The sequence below is a fragment of the Hippoglossus stenolepis genome, chromosome 24, assembly GCF_022539355.2.
Source record: "Hippoglossus stenolepis isolate QCI-W04-F060 chromosome 24, HSTE1.2, whole genome shotgun sequence".
Taxonomy (NCBI): domain Eukaryota; kingdom Metazoa; phylum Chordata; class Actinopteri; order Pleuronectiformes; family Pleuronectidae; genus Hippoglossus; species Hippoglossus stenolepis.
The window spans coordinates 5,412,517-5,428,807 of record NC_061506.1 but is presented as its reverse complement, the minus strand read 5'-3'; the positions used below and the strand labels follow the sequence as shown (position 1 = coordinate 5,428,807).

Sequence of the window (16,291 nt, the reverse complement as noted above, 5' to 3'; positions counted from 1 at the left end):
TTTAAGTGCTGTGCTATAAAACAGTGGGTGAACCATGTTAATGGTGAACAAAGCAAATGCAATTCCCTGGTCACAGTAAACAGCTATTCACCAGTAGAGTTATATCCTTTAAGTCTGCCACACGCAGTCGTTCTCAAACGTCTTGAATTATTTTAAAATAATGCCTCTGTGGAAGCTCTGCACAAAGAGATTCTCCCCGAGCGTCTCTCCCTCCTTCTCTTATCAGCTGGCCCTGGACCAGCTGGCTCACTAAACCATCTCAGGTGCCTCTCTTTGGATGGAGGGATTAAGAAACGAGAGAGTAATGATAACACAGAAAAAGACATAATTCCTAAAAATTGTGCGTGGTATGCTGGGAAGATTCTCCCCCTGCTCTACAGAATTGCCATATATAGTCAGGCTTGTAGGCCCCTGAAGCCCCTGCTGACCTGCCTCCCTGCCTGCCATGCATCCACAGGCCGTGCCAAAGCAGTGCCCACCAGTAGGAGACATACTTCCTCGAGTGAAGCTCAAGCTCAGCCGCTGCTCCTCCTTTCCCAACACTGTCCTTTATCTCCATCCTTTGTTATTTTTGTCCCCCCCCCAACCTTAGGTGCAGCCTCGCCCCTGCCCTCAGGACAAGAAGCTCTGTCCTCATGGGGCTGGCTACGCCTGACGGGCACACAGGGTGGGAGCTGCTGCTGGAGAGGGAGTGGAGCCTCTCGTGCAATCTGTTAAATGTCTACCAGAGCCATATGGCACTGGGCTAGACTGGTGCTTACGTCAGGGCAGTAGTGGTCGTCTGCGATGAAAGCAACAAGGTGCATTGCAATGTTTGTGCAAAAAAATAAAAAGGAAGCTTGTGGATTTAATAACGGAGGCTGGTGCTGGAGCCTGCAAAGTGAAAGATGTTGCACTTTAAATGAGCGAGCCAGTGGATGAAAATGCTCTCATCCTCATCGACCCCTGTGCTTCTGCTTGTATCCGCACATGTTGTCCTGTAAAAGAGCCACTGCAGCTTGTTTCAGAGTCTGTATCATAATATCTGATACTGGATTATTAAGGCATCTGTCTGTGTGTAATATACTAATTATTAAAGATTTTTCTATATCTGTGCTAAAAAAAGCTTAATTCATATAGATTGCCTTTATTGAAAATCGCTATAACGTGGATGGGAATGGGCAAAAAGCAGAAGTTTGGCTCCCCAAAGCAAGACGAAAAGACTTTGCACATGAAATCTTGATCATAGGATCTATTAAAATAATATTTAGTACAATTGAATGCATGGGAACATGAATGAATATTGCTCTACATGCAGAGGAGAGGATTAGATGCCATTGCTGGCTGCACCTTGTAGCAGTGGAGGGTTTGCCTTCTTATCTACAGCCTCATCGGTAAAGGTCCTTGGGGTCTGCGTGCTGATTGGCTGTTCAGCTTTTAGGTCAGAACCTGCGGGGGTGTTGAATGTGTCACCCATGCTGCAGCAGGGGCCAAGTTCCCATATTGTCGTCCACACACTGTGTTCGGACGCAGCCTTTTAAGTACATTCGCCTGTACTCTTTTTGAATAGCCCTGATGTGTGAAACATTTCAAGCTCAACTCAGACACACACTCCTCCACTTTGCGTCCTCTCGAGCTGGCAGAGTGTGTGTCTCTTTTGTCCCCCCGCCTCCCCCCCACACTGACCCTCTCCCTAATGGGTGTCACAAGACCCGCAGCGTCCCCTGACTGGCCATGCTGTCTGAACAAAACTCTCTGTGTTTGTCTCTCTCTCTCTCGTGCGTGTGTGTCTGTGAGGAGCTCATTGAGCCACCTCATTACCCGAGTGGTGTTGAGATGAGACACAAAAGTGACGGCAGACGAGACAGTGTCTTGCTTGTCTCTCTCCGGCGGCTTCGACTGAGTTGACAGCTCTTTTCTCTTCGGTCTCTTCACATTTCCTTAAGAAAACTTAATGTGTTAATGTGCTGGGACGAACAGATCCTCTCGTACAACAGGCACACCTCACTCAGTCCACATCAGGGATGGGATTTTGCTCAAGTAAATTCCCCACGCAGCTTCTTTCAATTTACGCCACATAAAACTGTTTCCCAAACTAGACAGTTCTCTAGGCTTTTTGTTATTTCAGTAACATCATACTCATCATAGGACTGAGGATATTTTCTCCACGTCACACCCTTCAAGTGTTGTTAAAATGTTGTTTTGTGACGAGGAGAGGCTCCAGCGTGTATCTTTGATCCCATAGCCACTGCTGCACTCTGATCAATAGATGCCCAGTCACATCAAACCAGCCCCCCGCCTCAGACTCTTCTTCAGCTCTCCCTGTGTTCGTCCCCAAGATAGACAGACTCACTGCCTGTCCTCTATCCTCCTTCCACTCACATCACCATTTCTCTTTCGGCCTCCACCGCTCCTCATCTTTGTCCTTGCCTCTTCCATCCTTCCATCTCTGGTGAGAGCTGATGTGGAGGCAGCACGGCCCGGGCCAAGTGTGAGTGAGTGAGTGTGAGAGAGAATTGGGTCAGTATGCTGGTATGCAGCAGCATTATAAAGCAGTAGAGCCCAGGGAGGCAGGGGCAAGGCACAGCCCTGGACGTCATGTGCTGCTGCTTACTGCTGATTGATCATTTCTTTCTCCCTGCCATTCGTCTGATATACGTTGCAGAAGTGTGTGTCAGTAAAGCCGTTTTCTGGAAAATGCCCAGAAAATTCAGACGCTCAGACGCGTTCGTAACAACAGGACAGGTCTGGAACATTCAGACGTGGGGTGGCGCCTGTGTAGAGCGAGCAGGAGTCAGGACATGATATATAAGATCACCATAAGCTCTTAAATCTTGTTGTCTTTACACGTTGACATCTTCATCTGTGTCCTCTAGGTGTATGGCTCCTTTTTTTTTCATCCCAAGATATTTGTTTTCTTATCAACATGCCCACGTGAATTTTCTGGCCATTTTCCTGCTGTAATCTCAAGTGGCCACACTCAGACATTTTTCGGACATTTTACTAGCGGACAGCCAGGAAAAGTTAAGGAAAATGTCCGGAGCAACTGACTCGGACAGTTGAGTGGGACTTGTGTTGATATGTGTCGGGTTGCTGCATCTGTCCAGGAGCCTCTCAAGTTAGAAAGAGGTTGCGACCTGCCTGTTTATCACCTTCTGCACAGCTACCTACTCACTCTGCCAGTTCAAATGTCACCTCAGATCTTCACATAAACGCTTCACTGCACACACACTTTCACCAGTGACCTTTTGAAGAACCAACCCACGGCACCCAGCGGTCCTCTCCCTCCCTCGCTGTGTGAACTAATGATATGAAGCCGAGTTTGTTTTGCACCTACGTGGCTAGTTAGAAAGCATGTCGCTCAATTGTAGCACTCAGTTGTGCAGTGGCACTAGAGGCTGACCTGGTTAGAAAGCCGGCCGGGGTTTTTTTTTAAATCGTTGCTAAGTGTGATTGATCGTGCATTAATGTGAAAGATGTAGGGAGGGAGAGGTTCACTGTGCTCTGGGATCCAGTGGATGTCAGCCCGGTAGAAAAGTGTATTGGAAACAGAACTCCCTCTTTGTCCACAGACCACTAACGATACTGCTGAGCACTACAGCTCACTTCTGTTAAGTGAAAATCCACGATAAAACATTAATATGCTTTCCCAACAGTTTTTTATTTATGTACATTGCGAATTTGGATCCCCTCCATGACAGCACCGCTTGAAGTGTGTTTTCTTTGAATGGCACTGCCAGTAGCACAGGTTCTAGTTTACACATGCTTGTGAAATAAAGCCCACTTAATGGGAAAAGGTCTATTTCTTCCTCTTATGTCAGCACTCAACAGAGCAGCATCACTTCATGAGTTGCTAGTGTTGAGGGACATGAATCGAGGCCTCTTCGAGCAGTGTATTTGGTTTTAGGGTAGATTTGAATGTACTGTCTGTGGCTCCGTAGGCAGTAAGTCAGTCAGTGGTTTAGTGCTGAGCTGGGCAGATGCCAGCAGCACATCTGGCCATGGTTAAGAGGAGCTGGGATGTAGGAGTGGAGATGGAGGCCGGAGAGAGCTGAGTGATAGCTCAGTTCCTCAGATAACCTCTCCCCAGCCACGCCTAGCTGGCTGCTGCAAGGGGCCCTTCTGGGCCCGAGTGCAGCTGACTGACCTTTACCCATTCAAGGGTCTGTGTCACAGGGGCCCGTCCACAGAGCTACAGCTGAAACAGTCAGTCCATTGTTGATTAGTTAAACATCAGAAAATATGTCTATCAGCATTTGAATAGTTAATTGATTATTTAAGTAGCTTATATTATCTTTTTCCAACCAACAAATGAATCAATAATGAGCATGATTTTAGTTGCAGCCTCATATGAGACTGTTTCCCTTTTGAAAAATACAGAGTGGGCATTGTGGTTTGTCAGTTCTGATGGGATGGCATGTGGTAAATTAACACAGAGCACTGTAGACATTAGGAAACACATTAATTTCTACATTCGCAAGATCAGTTCTTCATATCTATTAAGATGGGACGTGATTCAGGCAAAAGTATCTTTATTTACGTCGATCCTCTTCATAGAACCAAGTATCAGATGCTTTAATTTACCGTTTGATCATAAAAACCCTGAGTATGACTTGAATACGGGCATGTGCTTCAGAGCGTGGTTGAATAAAATCCTAATAATTTCCATTATGAAAGGATTTTATGTATCACAACTGATATATTGTCCAATTTCTTTAAAAACTTCAATATCTATATGTGTATCAGCTTGAGAAATCCACTTTGAATATACCTGTGTGTCTTATCACCTCCCCCCACCCACAAAGAGCAGAGAAGAGACGGGTTGACTAAGGTGCAATAAAAGCTTTAAAACAAGTGTCACAATTTCTCTGATTGATTTGCCAATTCATCCTAGATCAATGTTGTAAATACAAGATATGCAAGGTGTATTTTGCATTGTGTTTAACTCGGCAGCATCCTTTCTCTAAATACACCTTTCCAAAAACCTTTCCTGTTAAATTTGTGCTGATTCACATCATCTGCAATGACTCAGTGAAGTGTCAACTTTTTTCTTTTGTTTTCTTTACTAAGAAAAATGGATGGTGAAAGGGGATAAAAGCCTTCCAGGGAACTCAGCTCATCACTTAAATCCCAATGTTGTGTAACCTTAGGTGTTTTGTGCGATCAAAATGCAGAACGACTTTGTGGCCTAGACAACCTTATCTCCCACAGAAGCTCGGGAGACATTTGGGTTTATGTGACCGTATAAATCCTTCAGGCTCCCGGAGAAAGAATCACCTTGCACTTTCCTATCATCACCTCCCAGTACCTATTCCAAACAAGTCTTTAAATCATGAATAACCCCAATGTAAACACACATTTTCAATAGGCTGTTCGTAGGTTAACACTCAATCCCCAAATAATTAAGCAATAATATTAAGTCACTAAAGAAATTATGTGAGTAGTATGGAGGTTGACCACCGAGTTCCTCTTGGTCCCACCTGTGACCTGCGAGCCCATCACAGCGCACCACCTCAGCGCCAGCAGCTCGGACACGGGGGGGGCACAGCTGTAATGTCAGCTTCCGTGTTGCTTTTGGTGACCCCTGGGATCAAAGTGAAGAGGATTAAAGGCATTGTTAAGGGTTCCTCTTATCCCTCAGCCAAAAGAGAGCCCCCCCCACCCCTTAAGCCAGCATTGCTTTTATTGTCATTGTCATAATCCATACTGTTTCAATTGACTATGGAATGCACTGGCTAATATGATGTCGGTGGGGGTGGTCATGTGTGCGACTGATTTGACAAGAATGTGTGTGTGTGTGTGTGTGTGTGTGTGTGTGTGTGTGTGTGTGTGTGTGTGTGTGTGTGTGTGTGTGTGTGTGTGTGTGTGTGTGTGTGTGTGTGTGTGTGTGTGTGTGTGTGTGTGTGTGTGTGTGTGTGTCGTCCTCCTTCTGAAACTGTTCCAGGGTCTGCGCAGTGTATTGATGTGTGTGTGTGCGATACAGCTGCTGCAGTGACCAGCAGAGAGACACAGTATCACTGCAGTGGAGAGAAGAAGGGGAATACCCGTCCCATACCCATGTGGGCCAGCTCCCAAAAATGTTTCCATATTTTATCTCCTCTCAGAGAGTTGGTGGTGGGAGGGAGGTCGAAGAGGGGCCTCTATTTTAGTCCTTTGTTTATGTAAGGAGTGGCAGCGGGCTGTTGGGGAGCATAAGAGTCTGGGAATGGTCGGTCTATATAGCTTGGGAATAACATGTCCATCTGTAGCATGTATAATTCTATATATAGTCAGTTTATGTGGGATACATGTCTTGAGATTGTAATCTTTGACAATGGGAAAACTTTCACAGCATTGATTAATCAGTATTCATTAATCAGTGTAGCTGCAGATACATTTTCTGTCATTCGAGTAGTCATCAATCAACAGATGTTTTCAGCTTAATATGTCATGTGATACTCATTAATGCCAGTGTGTGTAAAGATACAAACTTTGTAAATTAAACATTTATTTAATTTGCAATACACTGGAATGCATTTAGAGTCTGTTTTTCTGTCAGTAACATGTGCACGTTTCCCAGTTCATTAATCATCGGCCAGTTGATAACAGAACAATGAGTCTGCCACGTGAACGCTCACCTCTGTTTTGTTTCTTCACAGGGACGACACGTCAAGACTGGACAGCTGGCTGCCATCAAGGTCATGGACGTCACCGAGGTAAGGGCCGAACCACGTATTGCTTCACCTTCGACATCACGGTGTGAGCGTGTGCAGCTGGCACTCCGCAAAGACAGGAGGAATACTAATTCACCATAAAACATATTGTTTGACAGAAAATGAAAAAAATCTTACTGATCTTACAAAATTCAATAATTGTATTCACAGTTTGTCACATTTCGGTTTCAATAATCGATAACTGTATCAGGTTTTATTGACAATTCGTAGGATAGATTTTTCTTTTTGTTCAGCCCTAACGTTATAAATAGTACCCGATCGCTTTATCAGTTGTCATCAGCCCCCGGAAATCTATATCAGCCAGGCTCAATAATAAATACTGGTATTTGCATTGAAATTGAGTTGAAATGTTCATGGAAAAATTATACTTGGATATAATTGAGTCATTTATTCTTCTCTTATCTGTTTAATATTACAATCTCCATAAACATTCCATCAGATCTGACGTCTTAATGCGTTTGCGCTCGCAGAGAAGAAAATGCTCCGCTCCTTAATGAGCCCCAACCCCCATAATAAACAGCAGGGGAAGGGCAGAGGCAACAGGATGCTATTGAGTGAAGTGCGTCATTTAGTGGCCAGCAGGCTGCCCTCAGCCGTGGGAGGTCCTGTCTGCAGATGGGAGAAGGCACACAACCACACATCCACATATGCAGAGACACAAAGCTGAGGGATTCAGAGGAGCAGTGAAGGCCAGCAGGGCCAGCCACCCACACGGCCATGATAATGATGGAGGAATATGGGCGTGATCATTCTGTACATGCACAATGACAGGCCTGAATTCTGGTGCCTGGTGAACACACTCCACTTAGGGCTTGGGAGCGAAATCTTAAGTCGTCAGCTGGATGCACCACCAAGGTTATTGGGACACATTTCCCCAGTGCACCCCCGACACGGTGACGGATCACGGGCCTGACGCAGGCGAATGACGCAGCAGCAGGCGGTCTGTGTGCCCCGACTTGCCTGCTGTCACTCCTCAGATAAGCCCATGTCATGATGAGTCAGAGTTATACAGTTCTTATGTTTAACGAGTAAAGAGAATATTGCCCAACTGTTTCAAGTTGTGTGACTTGAACTAGGCGTGTCTGTCGGGTGCCAGACATGTGGTTACTTTTCGAGGCGATATTGAACAATGGAAAGTGTTACATAAAGCAGGTTGTTATGCTCTTATTGCACAGGAGAAACCTGTTTTTGTTTGTTGTGAGAAAGTGCTGTAAGTTACAGGAGGCGCCCTCCATCGCCCTCCTCAAAACACTGAGTGCACGCTCCAGGCTGCTTTTCCTTAAACATTCCACCAATATGTCTGTGGGTTTGAGCAGCACACCTGAGGATGGAGTTTGGCCAAAAATATTTTAAAGAGGTGATCAGGTTCAGGTTGGGTTTGGTCAAGTTGGCTGGGCAGTCTACTTTTTTTTTTTTACACGCTGCTGCACGTGTCTGTTATTATGGAAAACATGGAGGCTGGGGTCAGGTTCTGACACAAAAAGGTTCAACTGTAAAATATCCAGACTCTTATATTTCTGTCATAAGGGTTTGATAATGACATTTTAGGAATAAATTACAATTTCTTTTTACTTCCTAATATCTGTATCCTCATTGGCCTGTAAAAATCCATATCAGCCGGGCTGCAGTGCTAATTACTGCATGATTGTGTATCACTGGGCGTGGGCCTTCTAAAGATTAACTCATGTTACTAAACTTCCCAGACAGTGATCATAACTCGTCATCCTGAAACTAATCCAGACTTTTATTAGCTGCATGTGTTTCACTGATTCATGGTGTATTATTGTCTCCACCATTGAAATGACACAGCACACCTCACACAGTCAGCATGACTACGATTTCATTTGTAGCTTCCTTGTATGTGTAAAATGTAATTTAGGGCTGAAACAATAGCCCATTTATTAAATTACATAAATTAACACATTTGCATTTATATCTTATAACTGTTACCTGATGATCAGTGTATTTTCAGTGAGGCTGAAGTTGCCCTCTCTTCCCTGTCGTGGCTCTAGAGCTCATCCACAGGCATGCAGGCTTGTCCAGTGCGACTCTGACCCACATTCTCAAATCCAAACACTCGTCCACTCCTCATCTCCGCCACCATACCGGCCCGAAGCTAAAAATGCCTTTCCACTTTGAGGCTCCATGTTGGTATATATTCAGATATTATTCTAATCCTCTGGTTTAGAGTCGACTGGTTGATTTGTGCAGATAGTGGCTTGTGTATCTGCTGCACACTACTACACTACAAACTGGTGACGGCCTTGGTTGTTTGGGGCTTTATTTTAAGTTGCTGTTCTGTTCATAGTCTGTTTTAGATTTCTTTTAATTTGTTTTGGTGTTGATTTTGGTAAAAACGCAAAAACGAGCCGAATTTTTCCAAAACTAGATCCAGAAAATCCCCCCAAAATTATTTTATTTTCTCAAATCATGCATTAACATTCATCTGATCTAGTAAAACAGATTATTGTGTGTGTGGTCGACATATTGTTTTTTACTCATATCCTCTCCGCCGCCAAATGACCAAAGCTCCACTCCTCCTCGTCTCTCTCTCTCTCTCTCTCTCTCTCTCTCTCTCTCTCTCTCTCTCTCTCTGACACACATCACCATATGATTGTGTCTCTCTCTCTCCCTCACCATGTGACTTGTGGCAGCGAGGCTTTCACAGTCGGCAGTGTGATAATCCAACAGCTGCACAGCAGAGAGGGGGTGGATTGGGGGACTGGAGTGGGGGGTGCGCGCACAACAGAAAGGCTTACGTCAACTCAAACGAGTCGTGCAGCAGCAGTATGGCCGCCTGCATAGACGACCAACTGCCATTTTGCTGTAGGTGATGCAAAGCACGCTACACAATGTGGTAATGAAAATCACATTTCTTTTCATGTCTCTTTATTTAGGCGATGTCCAGCCTGGTGATTAAATACTTATCAAGAAAATAAATGAAATCCCTGATAATATAAAGAGGCAAACCTCCACATTGTATCTCTGCAGTGATAATACTGTACGCCCCCTCCCACTGTACCTTCTATAGGAGAGGTCATGTAAAGCGAACCACCCTGCATGTGTTCAATTAGCGTGTCACGGTTAATCATTGTCAAGTTGCTATCGGGTGCGAGCAGGGAGTTGGCGCTGAAGCCAGTTCTGACCTTTTGCGAAAACTGGACACGTTTGCTCCTGTTACATTTCCAGCAGAGACTGAACGCAGCATGAAAGCTCCATCTGGCACCTGATCAACCTTTTTTTTTTTTAACCCTGGATAAAACCCACTAATTTCCCTTTAGGATTTTTTATCTATAGGGTCTTTTGTTGGATTATAATCTCCGTTTTTTTTTTTATTTGATTATGAAAGATATCTATTTACTCTCTTGTTTATCTTCTTTAACGTGATCCTTCCCCTCATATTCATGGTATTTGTTATTCTTTTCTAAGTGTCCAGGCAGAATTCTTTGCTTTCTTTGCAGCCTCACACAAGAGTGTATCTGTAGGGGGATTTGCCATCGATCTAATGTATATATAGTCTTCCTAGGGATTAACAATAATGGCTTCTGGCTACTGCACACATCAACTCACTATGAAACTCACTCATGCATCATTAATCCCTAAACAAAGGAACCATTTGCCAGTAAATGAAGGACTCATACTGCATTGTTACACAGTCCGAGACCTGAATAAGGTCTGGCCAGGCCGGACTGAGCAGCACCAGGGCGTTGTCACACAGCTTGACACTCGCTATGACCCGAACAATGGAAGTGTATTGATTTGGATGTGAAATGAAATGTCACTGGAGGTGAAATGATGATTAATAAAAAGCCAGATGATCCCACACTGTCATTATTGTGTTGTATGATAAAGATTTTCCAGAGCAAAGGACAATCATCCTCTTTTTATTCTAACTTTGTGGGGAATTTTTGTGTGTTGCTAGGATGAAGAGGAGGAAATTAAACTGGAGATCAATATGCTGAAGAAGTATTCCCACCACAGAAACATAGCAACCTATTATGGCGCTTTCATTAAGAAGAGCCCCCCAGGACACGACGACCAGCTATGGGTAAGTCCTCAAATCCAGACAAGAAATTAAAGTAAAGTAAGAAGTATGCAAGGAAAAAAACATGTAGCAGCCATGGTTACGTTCTGTGATGTTTCCTATTTGTCTTTACTCCCTATACTTCTAGTGTTTTCTAATTTTGTTTTCTATCTGTTGTATAGCTGGTGATGGAGTTCTGCGGAGCTGGTTCCATCACAGACCTGGTGAAGAACACCAAGGGGAACCAGCTGAAGGAAGACTGGATCGCTTACATCTCCAGAGAGATCCTCAGAGTGAGTTCTCCTTCTCTTTTCCTCCTCTCCTCTCCTCTCTTCTCATCCTCCTCTCTTCTCATCCTCCTCTCCTCTCATTCATGTCCTGTGTCTCTCTCCTCATCAGGGTCTGGCCCACTTACACGCCCACCACGTCATCCACCGCGACATCAAGGGCCAGAACGTCCTGCTCACTGAGAATGCAGAAGTCAAACTAGGTGAGAGCGGCTCAAATCTCTGTTAGAGCATGAACTTACAGCACAATGCTGACTGTGGTGACTCTGGTGTCTCTCTCCAGTGGACTTCGGTGTGAGTGCTCAGCTGGATCGGACCGTGGGCCGGAGGAACACCTTCATCGGGACTCCTTATTGGATGGCCCCTGAGGTCATCGCTTGTGACGAAAACCCAGACGCTACATACGATTACAGAGTAAGAGCCTCCACAGCAGCTGTTGAATCCTGACATTGTGTATTTGTGTGACGCAGGCGTACTGTACCTGTGAATGTCTCGATTTGTCTGAGTATCTGTGTCGTCTTCTCTTGCAGAGTGATCTGTGGTCTTGTGGTATCACAGCTATTGAAATGGCTGAAGGAGCACCACGTGAGTATCAGTTTTTATTACCGTTAGAGTTTAGATGCTGGTTCAGTCTCTTAAATTCTCACCGTTGCATCTGTGCTTCTTCTTTCAGCACTTTGCGACATGCATCCCATGCGTGCGCTCTTCCTCATTCCAAGAAACCCTCCTCCCAGGCTCAAATCTAAAAAATGGTGAGCACCACTGAGGGCGTTTTGTGTGAAGTTTGAGTATTTCCATCCTTTCTATTCTTCTTTTTACCATAATAAATTCGTACAAATTGAGTTAGTTCTGGCATATTTTGATTTTTATCTCTGATCTGAGATCAGGCAGCTACAGAGGCTACAGAATCCTGAGCTCGGCCTTTCCTCTGTTGAGCTGAACATCTGTGATACACTTGCTCTGGCAGACTCAACCTCTCCTGGCACACACACTGCAGTGCAGCTCTGGATGGATGCACTGCAGTGGGGAAAAATTCAACTCTTCAGAGCTTGAGAGCTTTGATGAGTTTGATGTTATTTTAAAATGTTTCTTCATAAAACAGAACAAAACATAAAACCTCAATTCATATCAAGAAACCAGAGGCTGTATTTTTACTTAAAGGAATAGTTCACCCAAAAATCATAATGATAATGGAAGAAATGTTTGAGTCCACAAAACAGTGCTGGAGTTTCAGGGGTAAACAATCCTCTACCATCCCTACAGGTCCAAGAAGTTTTTCAGTTTCATCGAGGGCTGCCTGGTGAAGAACTACACGCAGCGCCCGCCGACGGAGCAGCTGCTCAAGCATCCCTTCATCCGAGACCAGCCCAACGAGAGGCAGGTCCGCATACAACTCAAAGACCACATCGACCGGACCAAAAAGAAGAGGGGAGAGAAAGGTGCGTCTGGCTCTTTGTTTCTGATCATTTCTTCTCAAGTTTCTGCTGAGTTTACAGCTGTGGTGAGTTTCTCTGAGTGACTTCTTCATTTTACCGACTACAGATGAGACCGAGTATGAGTACAGTGGCAGCGAGGAGGAGGAAGAGGACCCCCCAGAGCAGGAGGGAGAACCCAGGTATGATCAAGTTGTCAAAGCACTTCTTAAATACGGGTATAACCATTTTTCGGGGGACATTTTCAATGGAATTTGGTTTAATCAAAACCTTCTGTCCCACTTCCTCCCATCATCCAGCTCCATTGTCAACGTGCCAGGTGAGTCAACTCTGCGCCGCGACTTCATCCGCCTGCAGCAGGAGAACAAAGAGCGGTCAGAGGCGCTCCGCCGCCAGCAGCACCTCCAGGAGCAGCAGCTCCGCGAGCAAGAGGAGTACAAGCGCCAGCTATTGGCCGAGAGGCAGAAACGCATTGAGCAGCAGAAGGAGCAGAGGAGGCGGCTGGAGGAGGTTGGTCACAGAAAGATGAGACTGATCCTGACAAACAAAAAAGTCCACATTGACAACTTTAAAAACTCAAAAAAAATTCTTGTGTACCCCACAGCAACAACGACGCGAACGGGAGATGAGGAGGCAACAGGAGCGTGAGCAGCGTCGCCGCGAGCAAGAGGACAAGAGGCGTGTTGAGGAGATGGATCGTAGACGTAAAGAAGAGGAGGAGCGCCGGCGGTCCGACGACGAGAAGAGAAGGAACGATCGTGAACAGGTCAGTTTTTACATATTTTTACTTAGAATATCAAAAAAGGAAACTATAGGTATGTGTTAAATCTATAATCTATATTAAAAAAAAGTTGTACACTCACTGTTTACCTGTGAAAACATACCACTGACTCCAGTGACTGCTTTGCTTCTGACAGGAGTACATCAGGCGCCAGCTGGAGGAGGAGCAGAGGCACCTGGAGATGCTGCAGGAGCAGCTGCTCCGTGAACAGGCCATGCTGCTGGTCAGTCACACATATACACCTCTTATCATTTCCACCACACTCACACTGCATTGGCCCTTTTGTCAGTTATGCTAAAACAAGTCTATTACAAGATTGTCACTGAAGCTGATCCTTTATGTATTTTAATTCACACATGTTTACGAGTGAAACCCTTTTAAAGTACAGCAGTGCTGAAGACATCAACCGTCGTCACAGAAGGCTCTACAACATGTCTTTGTTTTGCATTTGTCTGCTTTTTTCAGGCATCTTGTTGTTAAATTAAATCAGTTACACAAACTTGTGTGAGAGAAAATGTTATATTCTTCCATTGTTTCAATGTTTTAAATGCAAAGTGCATCTTCTGTTTTTAATCACATTTTGCTTTGTTTTTGTGAAGTGAGTCGAAGCAATAATTGCCTTCTTGATAGGAAACATTTTGAAATCTATTGTGGTTATTCAGAATGATGTAATGACTTTACATAGCATCTATCACCACAGCACACATAAGAAGTAAGAGTGTTACTGAGGAGTAAAATGGGTGAATGGTGTGACAAGTGGGCTGTCTGTAAACAGAATGGTTTAAGAGGCGGCACTCTCAGGCTACATTCATTAAGCCAACGCTGCCATCTCTCCTCACCACATTGAACACACTCTGCAATAGGAGTTCAAGTGGCGGGAGCTCGAGGAGCAGCGCAAGGCCGAGCGACTCCATAAGCGCCTGCAGCAGGAGCAAGCCTACCTGCTGTCGCTCCAGCACGAGTCCAAACCGCAGCCTGGCGACAAGACCAAACCCCCACAGACCTCCACCCTGCCCCCCGACAGAGCCCTCACAACAACCCCACAAGCTCAGGTCCTCGACAGGGACGTTACTGTAGTGAGAGGCGCTCCCGAGTCCCCCGGAGCCCCTCAGACCGTCCCCTCAGACAGCGCCAAGTCCCAGGCAGCAGAGCCAGAAAAGACTGACAATGCTGAGACGTGTCCCGACCCGCTCCAGAACTCCCCAAGCCCCATCCTTTCTCAGACCGAACCTCCATCTGACTCCCAACCTCCCGAGGCAGAGAGTTCGGAGCCTGATAGGCCTGCCAAGCCCGTCAGTCATCCTCCGCAGCCTATCAGAGAGGTGAACCTCCTCCTCGGCTCTGCCTCCCACGCCGCCTGCTCTTTCCAGCTTCCTCTTGCTTGTCTTCACTCACTGACCGTGATGATGGAGGTGGTGCGAGCAACAAATAATGGTTTTCATTATCCCAAACCGTCACATGTAATTTAACGTTATTCCCAGAGCAATATCTAATTTGTTACAACACAGACCATCGGAGCCAGGCCGTTTTGAATGAAACAAGTGGGGGGTGTGGTGGAGAACAGGGGGGAAACCACAGGCTCGCAACCACCAGCAACCAGCGTCTTTATGTCCTGAATAAACCGGAGCTGTTCTGCTCCACTCTTCTCTTGGCACTCGCGCTCACTTGCCCTGTTGCTCGACTCCTTGACTACTAAAACCACGACGATGCCCGAAATGTTTTCGTCTTAATTTTCACTTTGAGCAGGCGAAGCAAGAGAAAGAGAAATGATGCATCTGTAATTTTCAAATAATTTATTGATCATTTCCCTCCATAAAAATAAAGATGATTCCATTGGATTTTTATTATTTTCTTTTCCCCAGAACTCCTCCTCAAAGCAATACAGAACCACAAGTGTTAGGAATTTCTCTTGATCTTGGACGCAGACCTGTGAACTTCTTTAATGTTTACACTGTGAATGTGTCTGTGTGGATCGGGGCCATTGCATGTGGATGGCTGAGGCCCAAACACTAACATGCAGGACACCCCAAGCAGCATCTCCTGTCATCAGCTGTTCCGTGTCATTAACAATGATCTTTCCTTCCCATTTATTATTCAAATTCAAAGGTGTATTTTGGATTAAAGTGTCCCGTCTCCACCTCTTGTCTGTCCACACATACCTGTGTCTGTACAGCTTCAAGCATGTGTAATATCATTGTCACCAAATGTCTTTATTGTTTATTAGAAATAAGGGTTTCTGATTGGGACAAAGTATTCCTAAGCAACCTTAGTATTAGAAAATACATGGAGATTGGAACCATTTCATTCCGAAAAGAAAACTTTGAATTCAAGCTTAAAACTTAAACCTTTCAAAGTGGTTCCTTCTCTTTGATTTTCTCTCTTCTTAATTTGGTCGCTGAAATATTTGTCTTGACCCTCATCCCATCTTTGTCCTGTTCGATTCCCCCCTCCATCCCAGGCTGACGAGCGATACCGTAAGAACATTCAGGGCTCACCTCAGACCGCCCCTCCTCCCAAGCAGCCCCCTCTGCCTCCCCGCTCCTCTGAACCATTCTCCAATGGTGGCTCCTCCGCCGAGGCCTCTGCCATGCACCGGCCCATGGAGCCCCAGGTAAATCCTTCCTCCTTGCTTTTCCTATTTCTCCTCTTCCTCTTTTCCTCCAGTTCCTCCCCCTGTTCCAGCTCAAACATGATTGGTCAAACTAGAGAAAGAAACAGAAGGTTTCTGTCCCTAAAATCTCCCCCCTCACCTACAGATTCTGTATATTCACACACAGAATCTGTTTATAGAGATGAACTAACCCATTGATGATTTAGTTTCTTCTTTTATGCCACTAACATCCTACCATAGCATTAGACAAAATTGTAACCTAAATAACGTTTACTTTACTAACTCCACAACATTGTCTCTGAACCATAAAAAAATCCAAAGGGTAAAAAACATGTTTTTAGCTTCATAATTACATAAATTTCCAAAAATGTTGAATTATTCCCTTTACTAATAAAAAGGATAAACTAATAAATAGTATTTAAATTAATCAGAGAATCTGAGTGAAACACATCATCGTGTCGTT

The 16,291-nt window shown here is 45.0% G+C and overlaps 1 protein-coding gene across 13 annotated transcripts in view; it reads left to right on the top strand.

Moving 5' to 3' along the window:
* Positions 1 to 16,291, top strand: part of LOC118103379 (mitogen-activated protein kinase kinase kinase kinase 4) — a 30,333-nt gene that overhangs the window by 4,181 nt on the left and 9,861 nt on the right. For 11 of the 13 annotated variants that reach the window (XM_035150245.2, XM_035150242.2, XM_035150243.2 and 8 more), the window contains exons 3-15: positions 6,618 to 6,674; positions 10,615 to 10,740; positions 10,899 to 11,009; positions 11,116 to 11,206; positions 11,287 to 11,417; positions 11,534 to 11,588; positions 11,677 to 11,755; positions 12,267 to 12,442; positions 12,546 to 12,618; positions 12,736 to 12,946; positions 13,041 to 13,202; positions 13,354 to 13,440; positions 15,676 to 15,828. In XM_035150245.2, coding sequence (XP_035006136.1) covers positions 6,618 to 6,674; positions 10,615 to 10,740; positions 10,899 to 11,009; positions 11,116 to 11,206; positions 11,287 to 11,417; positions 11,534 to 11,588; positions 11,677 to 11,755; positions 12,267 to 12,442; positions 12,546 to 12,618; positions 12,736 to 12,946; positions 13,041 to 13,202; positions 13,354 to 13,440; positions 15,676 to 15,828 — 1,512 coding nt within the window. Of the gene's footprint in view, positions 1 to 6,617; positions 6,675 to 10,614; positions 10,741 to 10,898; positions 11,010 to 11,115; positions 11,207 to 11,286; positions 11,418 to 11,533; positions 11,589 to 11,676; positions 11,756 to 12,266; positions 12,443 to 12,545; positions 12,619 to 12,735; positions 12,947 to 13,040; positions 13,203 to 13,353; positions 13,441 to 14,080; positions 14,540 to 15,675; positions 15,829 to 16,291 lie in introns of all 13 variants that reach the window. The other 2 variants (XM_035150255.2, XM_035150254.2) reach the window with 2 other exon arrangements.